At 45.0% G+C, this 16,495-nt stretch overlaps 3 protein-coding genes, 3 non-coding genes and 1 pseudogene across 6 annotated transcripts; 5 read left to right on the top strand and 2 right to left on the bottom strand.

Moving 5' to 3' along the window:
• Window positions 1–298: 298 nt before the first annotated feature.
• LOC121143554 (histone H2A type 1-B) lies at window positions 299–934 on the bottom strand. The gene has a single exon (XM_040755681.1). It carries the CDS (start codon window positions 873–875, stop codon window positions 483–485), a length of 393 nt encoding a protein of 130 aa, XP_040611615.1. The 5' UTR covers window positions 876–934; the 3' UTR covers window positions 299–482.
• Window positions 935–1,128: 194 nt separating this feature from the next.
• LOC101830217 (histone H2B type 1-C/E/F/G/I) lies at window positions 1,129–1,591 on the top strand. Its single transcript, XM_005066477.4, has one exon. It carries the CDS (start codon window positions 1,168–1,170, stop codon window positions 1,546–1,548), a length of 381 nt encoding a protein of 126 aa, XP_005066534.1. The 5' UTR covers window positions 1,129–1,167; the 3' UTR covers window positions 1,549–1,591.
• A 3,507-nt stretch (window positions 1,592–5,098) lies between these two features.
• Window positions 5,099–5,508, bottom strand: LOC110340249 (histone H4). Its single transcript, XM_021225080.2, has one exon. The coding sequence runs from the start codon at window positions 5,464–5,466 to the stop codon at window positions 5,155–5,157; it is 312 nt and encodes a 103-aa protein (XP_021080739.1). The 5' UTR covers window positions 5,467–5,508; the 3' UTR covers window positions 5,099–5,154.
• Window positions 5,509–6,152: 644 nt separating this feature from the next.
• Trnam-cau lies at window positions 6,153–6,224 on the top strand. The gene has a single exon. It is a non-coding gene; the product is annotated as a tRNA-Met (tRNA).
• A 695-nt stretch (window positions 6,225–6,919) lies between these two features.
• On the top strand, window positions 6,920–7,054 carry LOC121143807. The gene has a single exon (XR_005881131.1).
• Window positions 7,055–10,008: 2,954 nt separating this feature from the next.
• On the top strand, window positions 10,009–11,947 carry LOC101828874 (annotated as a pseudogene).
• Window positions 10,355–10,427, top strand: Trnar-ucg. The gene has a single exon. It is a non-coding gene; the product is annotated as a tRNA-Arg (tRNA).
• Window positions 11,948–16,495: the final 4,548 nt, after the last annotated feature.

Here is a 16,495-nt window from a genome sequence, read left to right as displayed (position 1 = left end):
GAGGCTGTGAGGCCTCTGTGACACGATACTCTTAAATACCGAAAACAAGGCCTTTCCTTTGTCCTTTTCTACTTTTGGTTTCATCAGGCTAGTCTGTCAGGACTTCGTGAACATATCAACATACCTTATTAGTACTAACTTGCCATATTTTCAAATTCTAAACAATCTCAAAAAGGCAATCCCTTCCTTAAAAACCGCATCTCAAAGTACCTATTTATATGTGCATACATGAGACTAAAAATGACTTGAGGGTAATTTTACCAACTGGTGAGAAATCATGATACATTCATTTCGGAAGTTTGCAGAGCTTGGGAATTTTATTGTTGAGAAGCTTCTGGTTAACAGAAATTAACCCAACATGCATAAATTTGACTAAGCCCAAATTAAATACAGTATTCAGCACTTTTTACTGTTAAAGTGGGTGGCTCTGAAAAGAGCCTTTGTGTATTTTATAGTGAAGACCAGTGTGAAAAGCAGTGGTCTTACTTTCCCTTGGCTTTGTGGTGGCTCTCGGTCTTCTTGGGCAGCAGCACTGCCTGGATGTTGGGCAGGACGCCACCCTGAGCGATCGTCACGCGGCCCAGCAGCTTGTTGAGCTCCTCGTCGTTGCGGATGGCCAGCTGCAGGTGGCGCGGGATGATGCGCGTCTTCTTGTTGTCGCGGGCCGCGTTGCCAGCCAGCTCCAGGATCTCGGCCGTCAGGTACTCCAGCACGGCAGCCAGGTACACCGGGGCGCCGGCGCCCACCCGCTCCGAGTAGTTGCCCTTGCGGAGAAGGCGGTGCACGCGGCCCACGGGGAACTGCAGGCCGGCCCGGGAGGAGCGGGTTTTAGCCTTGGCGCGAGCTTTGCCGCCCTGTTTGCCACGTCCAGACATGATGCGGAATTAACTGCAACAAAAAGCTCAGCGTAAAGCAATGGAGCACAGCAGCGAACTTATAAGCATCTCGCGGCGCGAAAACAGAGGAGTTTCATTGGCTACATATACTGTTTTACTTAAGCCAATAGTAACATGGTTTTGAAACATTCTTGATTTGATTGGACAATTAATGCATGACGTATGCAGACTCTCTAGCAAGACCAGCCACAGCGTTGTTTAAATAGCAGGGAGAGGAGACGCGCTTCAAAACCTTTTTCTCTTTCAACGCTGAGATTTGTATCTGTTTACCATGCCTGAGCCCGCGAAGTCGGCGCCCGCCCCGAAGAAGGGCTCCAAGAAGGCCGTGACCAAGGCGCAGAAGAAGGACGGCAAGAAGCGCAAGCGCAGCCGCAAGGAGAGCTACTCCGTGTACGTGTACAAGGTGCTGAAGCAGGTACACCCCGACACCGGCATCTCCTCCAAGGCCATGGGCATCATGAACTCGTTCGTCAACGACATCTTCGAGCGCATCGCGGGCGAGGCCTCTCGCCTGGCGCATTACAACAAGCGCTCGACCATCACGTCCCGGGAGATCCAGACGGCCGTGCGCCTGCTGCTGCCCGGGGAGCTGGCCAAGCACGCCGTGTCCGAGGGCACCAAGGCCGTCACCAAGTACACAAGCTCCAAGTGAGCGCGCGATCTCAACTCTTTACTCAAAGGCTCTTTTCAGAGCCACTCATTTATTCTTTAAGAAGAGTTGTAATTCTACATGATCTTCTCTGCATAACTGCCCTTTGTTAGTGGGTGTAAAACAATTCAATGTTTGGCTAAAGAATGTTTCATTTGGTCACTAGTGGCTTAGTCAAGATTCAGTACAAGTTTCCATACATGCCTAACGCGTAATGGAAAACAACTACAAAGTAACAAGACTTGAAAGTGACTATGGGATACATCACCCACCATCTGGTTGTATTTACATTATACTGAGCCTCCTAAAGTGACAATCAGGTGGTTATTTTCATAAACAGTTTTCATATAAAGTAAAATTAGTCACCAAAAGTTTTATCTGCTTTTGTCACCCTATTGAATTAAAGGTATAGGCCACCTGGAATTCACTGTAAATCAGGCTGGCTTCCAACTCACAGAGTTTCTCCTACTTCTATCTTGATTGCTGGGTTTGAAGGCCTGTGCCAACACACCCATCCCCCAAATTTAAAAACTTCTAAATATTATAGGACTGGGGCAGTTTGTCTGAAGTCAGTAATTTCTTATTACCTTCGTGACTTTCTTCAAGTACCTAAAAATTGATAGGAATGTTAAGTGTCACAATAACGTAAAGAGGCTTGTAATAGAAATTTACCCTTTTTCAATACTGTTTGCTAACTTTAAGGATTTTTTAAACAGTTTATTCAGAAATATTCAGCCATTTAATATAGCCTTCCAGACAAAGTAAGAGTTGTGAATGCTTAGAATTGTATACTGAGGCAAATAATCCCTCTTGGAGCATTTCCTAATCCTAAATGGAAGATACATAATAATTGCTGCATGGCATTCCTGAAATTAAGAAAAGCAGTTGAGACTGGACAGTGAGTGTACCAAGGGAATGGCCTATTGTGCTTCAAGCCTTGGATCTCACAGTGGAAGCCTCTAACCTGTGACTTTAATGAGACTGTGGCCTAGCAGCTTTGCTAAACCTCTGTGTCAAAGTTCTTCAACTGGTCCTGTAAGGGATACTTTTCTAACAGTGAAACTCTCTAGTGTTATTGGAAACCCAAGGTCTTTTACCTCTAAATATTGTCACCCCTCAACCTCCATCTAAAGCAATGTAAGGCCTTTACAGGATTCTCCACAAACTCACTAGAGCTAACAAGAATTAATTAGGGAAAGCCTAGATAAAAGGAGAAACTTGCTAAGTATGTCTCACCCCTGTATGGGCCTGGGCAGGCTGAGGAAGATGTAAAACAATATACAGAGAAGTGTTGGTCTTAGCTTCAATACTTAGACGAGTTATTTTTTATTATATGTATGTGTCTCTGTACAGAAGATCCCCCTAGAACTGGGGATGCATTTGGTTGTTGTGAGTTAGCCACCATAAGTGGAGAGCACTGATTCTCTGTGAGAGCGTACTCCGAGTAAGCTGGGATACCTAAGGGTGTTAAGAGAAAGAAGACAAAGACAACAAGGCAGAGTGAGGAGGACTGTCCAGTTAGTGCCATACAGCACACCAAACAGCAGAGTTTAATTTAGAACCTGCTTATATACAGACTAGAGGCAAAGAGCAGCATAGTCAGTAAACCAGCCCTCTGCTCTGTCGTTCGATTAGAAAGAGGAGCAGACAGGCTTGTTGTCTATCACATGAGTGGGGCTAACATTAAGATGCTTCATTATCTATTTCTGTGTCCCTTCAGCTGGCATCGGCAGCTTGTTAAATTTAACATGGAAGATTTAAGAATATTTTGTCCTGGGCTAGAGAGAATGCTCAGCAGAGGACTGAAGACTCATTCCCAGCACCCACATGGTGGTTCACAACCATCTTGAACCCCAGTTCCCCAGGGAATCTGAAACCTTCTGGCTTCCTTGTGTGCGTGCATGGTGCACAAACACCCATACATACACATTTAAATTATTTATACCTATAATCCCCAGAGCATAAAACAGTGGCTGACACGTAGTGCTGGGCCTAAGAAAGGCTTGGATGCGAGGCCCAGTGTAACCTCCTGAGCCTGGCTAGAGTTTAGCGACCTGTCTCTAACCTGTAACCTCCACAAGGGGGTGACTCAGCCAGACCTGATGCAAGATTGCCCCCTGCCTAGCTACCTGCCTGCTTGGTGGAATATTACTGGCCCTTACTCCTTACCCTATCCTATGTTTCCCATCCCCTACCCTCAGCCCTATATAAGTTCCTGCGTGTTGGAATAATTGAGATCCTGCTTCGACAGACTCCTGACTCAGTGTATGTTTTTTCTCCCCGGTAACTAATGGGGGAAGGGTCTGAGTCGTCGACACTCACCATCCTGCTCAGCCACGGGAAGAGACTTGCTGGATCAGCCCTTACCCCGCTCTATCTGCAGGGAGAACCCTGCAAGGTAGTGTGTTCAGAATTTTTTTTAAGCCTCGAATACTTTTTTTCTTACTCAAACACATTCTTCTTAAACTCCAATATAGTGTCTGATTTTTTTTTCCCCTTACCCACAGAAACGCTTAGCCAGGCGGCGGTGGCACAGGCACTCACTCAGGATTAAAGGCAAGGTGGCAGAGGCAGGCTGATCTCTGAATACGAGGCCAGCCTACTCTACAGTGACTCCCAGGACAACCAGAGCTACACAAAGAAACTATCTCAAAAAAGAAAAACCAAAACTATAATAACAATTAACTAATAAAAATTAAAAATGAGAAGCAAGGAGACAGCCAGAAGGCTGAGCGAGTCAAGTTAACAATTGCTGCAAAGCCAAAGTCTGTGAAACTGAGTTGCATCCTGAGAGAAGGGGGGAGGAGAGAGAAGTGAAAATCCCACTAACTCCATTAGTTTTGTTGATTTCAGGGGATAACCACACAAGTTACTTTCTAGCACCTTTTCCTTTTTTATTAAACAAGGTGTCAGGACATTTAAGCCCAAATTGTTTGGTGTACAGTACTCTCAAATCTTAGCACTCCTAGCTGAAACCTGATTCCAGAAGATACAAACTTGAACCACATTGAAAATGCCAATTGTACTTACAGTGTCTTGGGTTTTCTATTCGGACATCCAACCAACCAAAGTTGAGATGTTTGCATAAAGCTAGACAGTTTTACATTGCATCTAATGCCCAATTTTGAAAATCCTTTACGCGAACACCAGTCCTCCGTCATAGGTGTGCCAGAATAAAGCAGCCGAAGGCCGTGTGGGTTTGCAGCACACTCCAGACAACCTATCAAGCCTGGTTTCAGCACTTAGCACAGAACGGACCAACCACAGGAGTCTGTGTGCTTAGCTACCATACAAAGCCTTTGTCCCCGGCTACACCTCCAAGATCGAAGCCTTTGTCCACAAAACTCGAGCCGTTTACACACAGGGAACATATCAGGTAGTGCGCATTACCGTTCCCGTAAACACGATTGCTGAATCTTCAGAGTAGCCAACATTACAAGGACAAGTTAATGTATAATAGACAGCATTATAGGGCCTACCTTTTAACACTGGTAGAAAGGCAACATGGGGAGGTAAAAGGAGTAAACAAGTATCAGCCCTTTTACTGAAAACGTGGGCGGCCCTGAAAAGGGCCTTTGGTTTTTTTGCTAAGACAGAGGGAAGGACAGATTATCCGCCGAAGCCGTAGAGCGTGCGGCCCTGGCGCTTGAGCGCGTAGACCACGTCCATGGCGGTGACGGTCTTGCGCTTGGCGTGCTCCGTGTAGGTGACCGCGTCGCGGATCACGTTCTCCAGGAACACCTTCAGCACCCCGCGGGTCTCCTCGTAGATGAGGCCGGAGATGCGCTTGACTCCGCCACGGCGGGCCAGGCGGCGGATGGCGGGCTTGGTAATGCCCTGGATGTTGTCGCGGAGGACTTTGCGGTGACGCTTGGCGCCGCCTTTGCCCAGGCCTTTCCCGCCTTTACCACGGCCAGACATGATACAGCTAGAGGATGACTACACCTCAGCAGCGGGAGAGGCCCAAGCACTTCCCTTATATGCAGGGTTTTCGGACCTAATTGAAGACTGAAAGCTCGAGCGCAGCCGCCCCGCCCCGCTTCTGAGAGGGCCATGGCTAGTGACGTCACCAACGCTTGCTGTTCCTACTCCCTGACCTGGGTCCTTTGTTCCAAAATATGACTTCCCGACCATTTTAAGTAATTCAGACTAAAGGATCTCTTAATGATTCATATTTGCCTTGCTACGTATTAGAGCGACAGCAGAGCTTTGGTCATTCAGACGATCAGACTTGCAAGATGAGGGTTGCGTGTGAGTCCACTTCTCATAGTTTTATCCCCTGCTGTAAAGGACCAAACACTGGAGAGAACACAGCACCATTTCCTCCACGATCTCGACCTCAAGACAAACCTGACCCCAAAGTTTTGCTTCCCGCGTGGCTGATCACTAAGACTGTTATAAACTGCGGTGTCTATATTGTCTTGTTTTCGCCATTGTCGGAAATTCGTGATTCTCGTTTAAATATTTACTGTCTTTCTCGTCCACATCGACTCATTATTATGTTAATGTTTACTACTCTTGTCCGAATTCTTCCTACTTTGTAGAGTAGGCATAGGACACCAACTGCAATCAACGTTAAGAATATTATTAGCAAGCTCTGTTTGTGAAGCAGAGTGGCGCAGCGGAAGCGTGCTGGGCCCATAACCCAGAGGTCGATGGATCGAAACCATCCTCTGCTAGCTAAGGTTTTTTTTTTCCCTCCCAAGTCAAATATAAAGTCAAACGATACCTGCGAAAAGAAACCAGACATTTTGTGTTTTCATAGATGCCCAGCTGGTATCTACTGTGATCCCTTGATAACAAACCAGATTTATTCTGATTACTTTGCCCTATAACCTCTAAAATCGCTAACCGAAGGCATATATCCAAGGGTAAGAACGGAAGAACAGTTCAGTTTCTTTCACTTGATTTATAAGACCTTATTTGCCAAGGGTATGGTAATAGACTAGAATAGGTCCCGTCAGATGTTCTTTGCGATTACTACAGTCTTAATCTTGACAGCAACGTGTATTGTTTTGAGAAGTGTGGAGTTAGGGAACTGTGTCGGGGGTGGGGGTCTTCAATTTGAAGTCTGACCGAGAAAACCCTGTCTGCTGCCAACCCTGGTCCTGTCTTTTGCGAAGCTATAGCTATTCTCTACGCTTATTTTCTAAGCTATGAATTCACTGTCTCATGTATCTCTCCCAGGAAGGATTCCTGCCTAAATTTTATGTGTCCGTTGCCGTCATGGAAATTAATAAGAAAAATACTTTAAATACCCTATAATCTAGATAAGCGTTTTGAGTGACCTTGAACTGCTCCCCTTGCCTCTGCCAAAAGGGTTTACTATGTCTTTTAAAAACAACTTTACTGCATCCGAAAACAGAAGTTCAAAGGCCTCTCTCTCATTAGGCTGTGAGAGATGGGGATAAATTCTCCTCAGTGGGGGCTAAAGGTCAAGATCAGCCCTTGAGAAAATTGACAGAGCCACCAAGCACCTAGTAGCCTTGTTTTCTTGCATCAGACATAAATAAATAAATAAATAAATAAATAAATAAATAAATAAAATTTTACTTAAAAAAAAAAAAGGACTACTCAGGCAGTAGTGGCATACATCTTTAATCCCAGCACTCAGGAGGCACAGGCAGGTGGATCTCTGAGTTCCCACGCCAACCCCATGACAGAGCGGGTTCCAGGAAAGCCAGATCTACACAGATAATTAATTAATGATGATAAAGAGACGAGTTTTCAAGCTGTGAGAACAAAACCAGTTGTTGATTGCAGCCCCTAACCACCCAGTGCAATGACTTGGGGCTCAGTGTACACTCACAATTTAAAGATTACAGCAAAGATTACAATACAGAAAAAGACTGTCACAAGGATGACAGACCAGAGAAGGCTTTCTTGCCCTCTACTCCTTGGTAGCAGATACTCTTGTCTCCAACTGAGAGCTACAGCATCATCAGTCATTGCTATCTAGTAAATAAAAGTCCACTTGAACAGGAGTCAATGTGGTTACAGTGAGCTGATTCCCTGGTTCACTGGTCATATCTATGTTAAATATGCTGTCAGCTTCGGGATGTAGAACAGAATACTACCCAGGAGCCACATGCACATTCTGGGATTTCACTTTTCAGAGTGTGACCAAGGATCATCACTATGACAGTCATAGAGCAGTTTAGGTCTAGTAGCTTTGCCTTAGGATTATGGAGTTTGTGTCCCCTGGGAGAGGACTATAGACTGAATCCAGTTATAATGAAAAGATTGATTGACCAGCTGCTAAGCAGGAAGGACAATCTCTGAGCTAAATTTGAGGTTGCCATGAAGCAGGGGTCTGGGGAAGAGTTTATAAAGGGAAAAATCACAGGAAGACCTTCTGTATCTATGCAAGCAAGCAAGCATTTTGCCAAGTGAAGAGGTTAAGGAAGCTCAAAACAATCTTTGGGTATCTGTGTAAACAAGTTACAACAAAACCAACAGTCATATGATAAGAAAAATACATCATGACGGCTGTACGTTTTTTGGGTGGGATTCACTGAGTTGTGGTTACTGGAAACTTATCTCCCAGAGACTGGAGTCAGAACAAATGATGAGTGGGTACCAAGATGGATACACAGCATAAATGGAGTTTCTGCAGCCATCACACTGGCATTTATAGACCAGAAAAAGGGATGGATTTTTGACAAGAAACTTGAGTAAGTGCTTTCAGCACAGTCAAAAAAAAAAATCTGGGCAAAAGAGCAAACAGAAGGACACATGAGAAAGAAACATTTCTAACTATAATAACTCAGTGTGGAAGAATATGAAGGTGAGGGAGGGGGCTCGGCAAAGAGAAGCGGCTGCACTCAGTTCAGCTATTCAACCACTGGAAACGGCATGAAATGTTAGAACACAGGACCCCTAATACAGGTTCTATGGGATTGCTTCCATGTGTATGTCTGGGACTGTCTATATTCAGCTATGTAAGACAGACCCTCTTAAATTGGTAATCTCTACCTTAACATTCCATACACAAACTTAGCAAAACAGATCTTAAACACAAACACACACACACACACCACCCTCCCAAATGTTTCTCCAACACACCCAACACAAATTTGGAGGGTGTTGCTTATTTGTTTTGCAGTTTTTTTCAATTAAAATGTAATTGTAGCCGGGCGTTGGTGGCGCACGCCTTTAATCCCAGCACTTGGGAGGCAGAGGCAGGCGGATCTCTGTGAATTCGAGGCTAGCCTGGTCTACAAAGTGAGTTCCAGGACAGCCTCCAAAGCCACAGAGAAACCCTGTCTCGAAAAAAAAAAAAATGTAATTGTATCATTTCCCCCTCCCTCTCCACCTAGCTTCTCCCATAAGCATCCTGTCAATCCCTATGAAATTCTTGACCACTTTATTATTATTATATCATGACATATATATATATAAGCATGTACATAAATACAACCTACTAAGTCCATTTAGTTAACACAAACTTTGTTGTAGCTGCAGAAATAAGTCTCGAAGACGGATATGATTTCCATCAACCATTCTCACCACTTCAACCATTTCCCATGGTAGTGAAGGCACAGACTGCACTTGCCATTTGAACATCTGAGCAGCTTTTCAAGAAATCTCCAACTCCTGGAAGAAAGAGAACATCATTCTGTTGTGGGCTCCACTAGAGAAGACTGCTCATATGTGAGTTTAAGCCAATAGAAAGTCTTTTTTAGACAGCCAGGGAATACACTGTGTGTTCAGGATCCCAATGTCGTGTCTCAAGCCTTCTCAAGACAGGCTTTTAAGCGCAAGAAAAAAAGAAGAAAAAAGAAAAGAAAAGAAAAAGAAAAAAAATGTCCTGGGTTGGCATACTACAGTTAACAAGTCAGAAGCAGAGCTATAGGTGCCAAAAAGCAAGGTAAGGACATTTAGAGACTTTCCCAGAACTATGGACTTTGATGGTCAGATCCTTGTTTTCGTGTTGGCAGGTGGTGCTGTCTCCGTGCTGACTTTTACAGACTGAATGGCGCTTCCACCGTGGAGTCAGTTGTGCTAAGGCCCGGCGCGGTTACAATTCCACAGTCAGCTTTTGCAGAAGTGAAGAATGTGTCTGTGTAAACTCGGCTCACCTGAAAAACCACTGTGGGACTCACATTTCTATTTCATTCTTGCTATTTTCCAGATGTTATTCTACTGACAGGAAAGAAAGGTTGCAGAAAAGACCCCATTTGTGAACTCCAGTAACTGTGTAGCGATCATGAAAGCATCATAAACTCTATGAATGTTTCTTCTCTAAAATGATTTTAATGCCTTTTTTCATTCATGAATTAAGTGTAAAAACTAGTAATAGTCAAAAAAATTTTTTTGTATTTCTACTCCTCTTCTTAGTGAAAGCTAACTTAAAAATAAGTAATGGCCTTGGACCGCCTCCCATGACACCAGAGGCTTCCAATAAAACTATTTTTTTTTTCTTTTTTAAGCGAACAAGTGTGTCTCTGGAAAAGTGCTGTAATGCCAAGTAATAAAAATCAGCAGAAGTACCAGAACGTGGGAAGGTAGCTTTGTCACGCCGGAGGGTCACACCCACGCAGACGCTTGGTGTGAATGCTAAGTGCAAGGGAGCGTGAACAGGGAAGCAGTTGTGAGTATACGCAAACGACTTTTCTCTCCGTAAACCAGCCATGTATTGCAGTACCGAAATAATTCGGTCTCATCATTTCCCGAATCCGACCCTGTGACCCCAAATAATCCACAGAAATCCTCGGCGTGAACCAAATTGCCTTTTGTAATGTACCGCAAAAGCTCAGCCGAAAGCGCCTTTTACTTTTTAAATCTTGTGAGGCACCTACAGTACTGTGACCACGTGGCCTAATGGATAAGGCGTCTGACTTCGGATCAGAAGATTGAGGGTTCGAATCCCTTCGTGGTTAGCGGGTTGTTTACTTTTCTTTGTAAATATTACAAATTAAGTTGCAATATCTGTATTTTTTTATTATTTATTTTAAGTTTAAATTTAGATTAGAAACAAGGTTGTTTCACAAGTCAGTTCCAGGTCCCTCTCCCTTTCCCTTCCCTCCTCCCGTGCCCCCCCTAGCCCCCCCATTATCCCCTCATTTCCCCAATATCTGTATTTTTTCTTTCTAAATACTACAAATTAAGTTGTAATATCTGTATTTTTTTTTCGAAACTTTCTTCCTCCTTTCAAAGGGAAAAGGAAGACTTTTTTATGGCCTTAAAACAGTGGTTCTCGGGGCCGGCTGGTGTCCCCTCTCCGGCCGGTACCCAAGGAGGCTCTGGGGAAGCTGAAGCAGTTCGATGCCTATCCCAAGACTCTGGAGGACATCCGGGTTAAAACCTGCGGGGGCGCCGCGGTGACCATAGTCAGTGGCCTTCTCATGCTCCTGCTGTTCCTGTCCGAGGTGCGGTATTATCTCACCACCGAGGTGCATCCTGAGCGCTACGTGGACAAGTCTCGGGGAGCTAAACTGAAGATCAACATCGATGTTCTTTTCCCACGCGTGCCTTGTGCCTATTTAAGCATCGACGCCACGGACGTGGCTGGGGAGCAGCAGCTGGATGTGGAGCACAAACTGTTCAAGAAACGGCTAGACAAGGATGGCGTCCCCGTGAGCTCAGAGGCGGAGCGTCACGAACTTGGGAAAGTCGAGGTGTCAGTGTTTGACCCAGATTCCCTGGACCCCAATTGCTGTGAGAGCTGCCATGGTGCTGAGTCAGAGGAGTTCAAGTGCTGTAACCGTTGTGAAGATGTACGTGAAGCATACCGCCGTCGAGGCTGGGCCTTCAAGAACCCAGACACCTCTGGGCAGTGTCGACGAGAGGGCTTCAGCCAGAAGATGCAGGTGCAGAAAAATGAAGGCTGCCAGGTGTGTGGCTTCTTGGAAGTCAACAAGGTGGCTGGAAACTTCCACTTTGCCCCTGGGAAGAGCTTCCAGCAGTCCCATGTGCATGTTCACGACTTGCAGAGCTTCGGGGAGGACTATCCAGGCATTGTGAACCGCCTGGACCGCACCAATGTCACTGCACCCTAGCCTCCATGATGTTCCAGTTCTTTATGAAGGCGGTCCCCACAGTGTACATGAAAGTGGATGGGGAGGTGCTGAGGACAAGCCAGTTCTCTGTGACCAGGCACGAGAAGGTTGCCAATGGGCTGCTGGGTGACCAGGGCCTGCCAGGAGTCTTTGTGCTCTATGATGGTGAAGCTAACAGAAAAACACAGGCGAGGGTAGGGAGTGGAAGAGGCCAAGGCTCTGGGCCTGTGAGAATAGGGTGCCTACCGAGCCGTTCTGTGCCCCTGTAGGTCACGCACTTCCTGACAGGTGTGTGCGCCGTCACTGGGGGCATGTTTACAGCGGCTGGACTCATCGGCTCACTCATCTGCCACTCTGCCCGAGCCATCCAGAAGAAAGTCGATCTAGGGAAGACAACGTAGTCAACATCCTTCCTTCCCTCTGTCTCTGTGGTTATTCCCCAGCCTCTTTCACTACCCCTTAGTCCTCCTCTCCAGAGTCAGCCCGGGGTGATAAACATTGTGATAGTAAAAAAAAAAAAAAAAAGGTGGTTCTCAACCTTCCTATTGTACAGTTCTTCATGTTGCATTCCCCCCCATAAAATTATTTCGTTGCTACTTCATAACTGCAATTTTGCTACTGTTATGAATCGTAATGTAGATATCTGATGTACACCCCTGTAAACGCAGTTGACCACACAAGGGGGTCGTGACCCTCAGGTTGAGAATCGCTGCAAAGAACTGGGCTCTAGAAGGACAAGAATAAGAAATGAAGCTTTTGAGTGTCTTGAGAGGTCAGACTCTCCCAGGTTTAGGTTGTGGGCTTTTTTGTCTCAAAAACAGGGAGGATTTCAAGCAGCACAACCTGGCTCTATCAGGCATTCAGGCCTGCCACATCATGCCTGGCAGAAATGGGAATTCTGACCCAAGAATATAAAAACGTGCCTGAATCAAAGGATTTCCCATCCCCTTCCCTTTCTAATGCATACACAGCAAAAGATACAGAAAGAAAAAGCCTGTCCCACCCGGGGGAAGGCTGAACAAGTAGAGCGATCTTGGACACCCTGAATCTTCAGTGCTCACTAATCACTAGAAATTTGTCCCAAATTCAGAAAATAAGATATTTACACCCTTTGATAAACATGCTGCTTCAAGGTGGGGCTTCAGAAAATCATGCCCGAGCTCTTCAGAGGTGGTTGGAAAGTGAATGCAAGCGGGTGGAGAGGGGAAGAAGGGAAGGAGGGAGGTGAGGAAGGGAAGGGAAGGGACGGCGGGACGGCAGACATGCCATGACCTACTGACAGTACCAAAGTAAAACAGGAAACTAAGAAATAGCTAAGTACCCCACCCTCCACCCACTCTGCATGATGATGGCTTCTTTCCCACCAATAGCCACAGCCACACCTTATCGCTCTATCTATAGAAAAATGACTAGGCTATCCAAGAATACTTTCTGAGTTGATTGATTCACCATGACATTTTGCCTTCTTCGTTGTAATAAACCAATAAATTCCAATTTGCCTAGCTGGGAGTATGTTTCGGTTAATCTTTGGCCAGAGACAACCAATAGTTTTATTTTTATATGTATTTTATTGGTAAAAAGCAAATAATTAGATCAATCCTCCGGCAGGTAGAGCGGGTGAAGGGGCCGGTCCAGCCTGTCTAAAAGCAGGATGGTGAGTGTCAACGACTCAGACCCTCCCCCCATTAGTTACCGGGGAGAAAAAGAACACACACCGAGTCGGGAATCTGTCGAAGCAGGATCTCGATTTATTCCAACACGCAGGAACTTATATAGGACTGAGGTAGGGGATGGGAATCTTAGGATGGGGTAAGGTGATGTGAGGAGTTAAGGGCCAATAGTATTTCCCTAAGCTGGCAGGCAGCTAGGCAGGGGGCAGTCTTACATCAGGTCTGGCTGAGTCACCCCCATGTGGAGGTTACAGGTCAGAGACAGGTCACCAAACTCTAGGCAGGCTCAGGAGGTTGTACTGGGCCTCGCATCCGAGCCTTTTTAGGACCAACAAGGTCAAATGTTGAGTAAAAAGTCAGAGAACAGGTAACTCAGTGGTATAACACCTGCTTAAGGTAAACAGGCCCTGGCTTCCATCCGCAGCACCACAAGCCTTACTGTTTACCCAAGAGAGTTGGAAAGGAAACTGCAGCTCACAGAAACTTGCGCATGAATATCTATGAAGTTCATCCATAACTTCTGAAATGTAAATCTGCTGCCAGGTTTTCAGGGCCGGGGGCATCCTTCTCCTAATTCCCAAGAGCCAGCCAATACCTCCGTGCAGCCACCTGAGGGCACTAGAGAGCCACCAAATCCTTATCCAGAACTAGCAATTTTGAACTTTTAGTCTCTTGCCAGTTCTGGGAATCGAACCCCGAATTCGGGGCCTTGTCCATGCTTAAGCAAGTGCTCTGGGAATGTTGAAACAAATGATGAAGACTCAGCGGGCTGCCTTCCTTGTAACACTTTCATTTCATCCACTAATACACGAAACCAAGAACGAACGTGTGGGTTAAACATCTGAACACAGTTTTCACAAAACTCAACTGTAGCAGTTTTCTCCAATTTACCATCTTTTACCACTGTTGTATTTTCACTTATTTGGAGAACATTCTGAACTAAAGGACAATGTTCTTTAAAGATAAATGAGAAAAATAGAAAATATTTACTGACAACTTTTCATTGACGTTTTCTATTGAATTTGTATGATGTTATGAAACACACACTTTATATATTTTTCTACTATAATTTTTTTTTTTTTTTTTTTTTTTTTTGGTTTTTCGAGACAGGGTTTCTCTGTATTGTTTTGGAGGCTGTCCTGGAACTCGCGCGGTAGACCAGGATGGCCTCGAACCACCAATGCCCGGCTCTACTATAAATTTTTAATGGTCTCATAGTTTTCTATTTGGGGATAGAAGTGTGTGTGTGTGTGTGTGTGTGTGTGTGTGTGTGTGTGTGTGTGTGTGACCAATCTCTTATTCATTATGTTGCTAATAGTTATGGTTATAAGCAGTGCGGCATTACATATTTCTATAGCCAGTAAATATTTGCACATCGCAATGACCAGCACATTTTAGGGATTGACCTAACTGGATCCACTATGGGGAGAAGAAACAATAGAAGTGCATACAGAAAAGCTGGGATGGGGGTTGGTCATACACTGCACCAAGAGCAACCAAGAAGTTCAGTGGGTTTGTTGTACGTAGGTTTATCTTACTTGGTTAAGAACTCTCGATAGGGCAGCAGTCGTGGTCTATAAACGCCCAGCGGGAGGAAGGTGTGGTTGTTAGTTTCTGCAGTACAGAGGTTCTAACTAAAGGGCAGTCCTTTGGTAACACTAGTACTTGGACCAGAAAAAGGCTTTGCCACACCTTGAGGCCTCACTCAGAGAAGGTCTTGCCATTCATGTGGATGTGAGGCACTGAAGTCTTTGACACAGCCATGTGCTTGTCAAGGACACACATTCCCTCACCTTGATCCACACCACTTTTCCTGTGCCCTTTATAGACAAGTCATAGAAGCAGGGCCCTGGGTGCGCTTTATTTCATGTGTCCTGTTGTCACTCTTGATAGTTTTTTATTTGGTCTGGTTTGGTTTTTGTTTTGTTTTGTTTTTGTTTTTTGAGACTGGTTTTCTCTGTGTAGCCCGGTCTGTCATGGGACTTGCATTATCTCTGTGAGTTCTAAGGCCAGCCTGGTCTATAATACAAGTTCCAAAACCAGGCTGGCCTTAGAACTCAGAGATCCACCGACCTCTGCCTCCCAAATGCTAGGATTAAAGGTGTTTGCCACCTCCAGTAGGCCAATAATTATTTTCTTTGTCTTTTTTTTCTATTTTTCTCATCTCTTTGTAATTTATATTTGTTTTGTCTTGCTTTTTAAATTAATATTTATTTATGCTGTTGTTGTTGTTGTTGTGGATATCTTCCTCCTTTAGGTGCCAACCAAAGTTTTGGTTTTACCAAGAACACCATGGGGAACTGATGGATTTGTAAGACTTGCCTACAGAGTTTACCTGGGCCATTCAGGACAGACTTAGAGCTGCTGTATTGACTGGAAATTCTGCCTAGTACTGATGATGGCCCACTGAGTCTTCATAACCAGGCGGCTGGAGTCCCCTTTGCCTAACCTGGATACACTAGATGTTTTGGAAATTCCTCCCCTGGGACACTAGACTTGCACACTAACTAGCTGAGAGTGGTCAGACGTGCAGGAAAGGAACACTTACAGTCACAAAGTTCAGCTGTGTTATTTTTTATTTTATTATTTAGTTTGTTTTGCTTTTTCAGACAGGGTTTCTCTGTGTCTTTGGAGCTGGTCCTGGAACTAGCTCTGGAGACCAGGCTGGCCTCAAACACATAGATATTCACCTGTCTCTGCCTCCCAAGTGAGCACTGGGATTAAAGGTGTGTGCCACCACTGCCTGGATTCTTTTTTATTTTTTATTTTGTTTTTGGAGAGGGTGGGGTAGGGAAGATTTATTTTTTCTTTCTTTTTTTTTTATTTCCTACAATGTATTCTGATCACAGTTTCCCTTCCCAAAATTCCTTCCACCCACCCGGTGAGGCCTGACATTAGGTGTGGTTTGTGAGGGACCAAAAATTAAAATTATCTCTGTGAGTTCAAGGCCAGCCTGGTCTACAGAGCGAGTTCCAGGACAACCTCCAAAACAATAAAGAGAAGCCCTGTCTCGAAAAACCAAAAACAAACAAAAAATTAAAATTAATAAAAGTTTAAAAACCTGGGCTCTACATCTCTACAGAGAAAGGGAACTTCTAATGGAAAAGGAAACTCTTTAAATCAGGAATGCCATGGCTGGCGCCTGAGCCCTGCTCTCACAGAAGGGGAGGTGACTGACCACTATTCCTGCTAACATTCCTTGCTAATTGCTGGTCATAAAGATCCCCAGGCCCAGGGGATAACTGACAGACCCTGTGGCCCCCATAACACTGTAAGCCC

The sequence above is a fragment of the Mesocricetus auratus genome, unplaced genomic scaffold (genome assembly GCF_017639785.1).
Source record: "Mesocricetus auratus isolate SY011 unplaced genomic scaffold, BCM_Maur_2.0 Super-Scaffold_100013, whole genome shotgun sequence".
NCBI lineage: Eukaryota > Metazoa > Chordata > Mammalia > Rodentia > Cricetidae > Mesocricetus > Mesocricetus auratus.
The sequence above is the reverse complement of the archived record's forward strand: the minus strand, read 5'-3'. Positions and strand labels throughout refer to the sequence as shown.

What these genes read in the sequence shown, in the direction of transcription:
- LOC121143554 (XM_040755681.1), bottom strand. Translation starts at nt 875, where the DNA reads ATGTCTGGACGTGGCAAACAGGGCGGCAAAGCTCGCGCCAAGGCTAAA.
- LOC101830217 (XM_005066477.4), top strand. Translation starts at nt 1,168, where the DNA reads ATGCCTGAGCCCGCGAAGTCGGCGCCCGCCCCGAAGAAGGGCTCCAAG.
- LOC110340249 (XM_021225080.2), bottom strand. Translation starts at nt 5,466, where the DNA reads ATGTCTGGCCGTGGTAAAGGCGGGAAAGGCCTGGGCAAAGGCGGCGCC.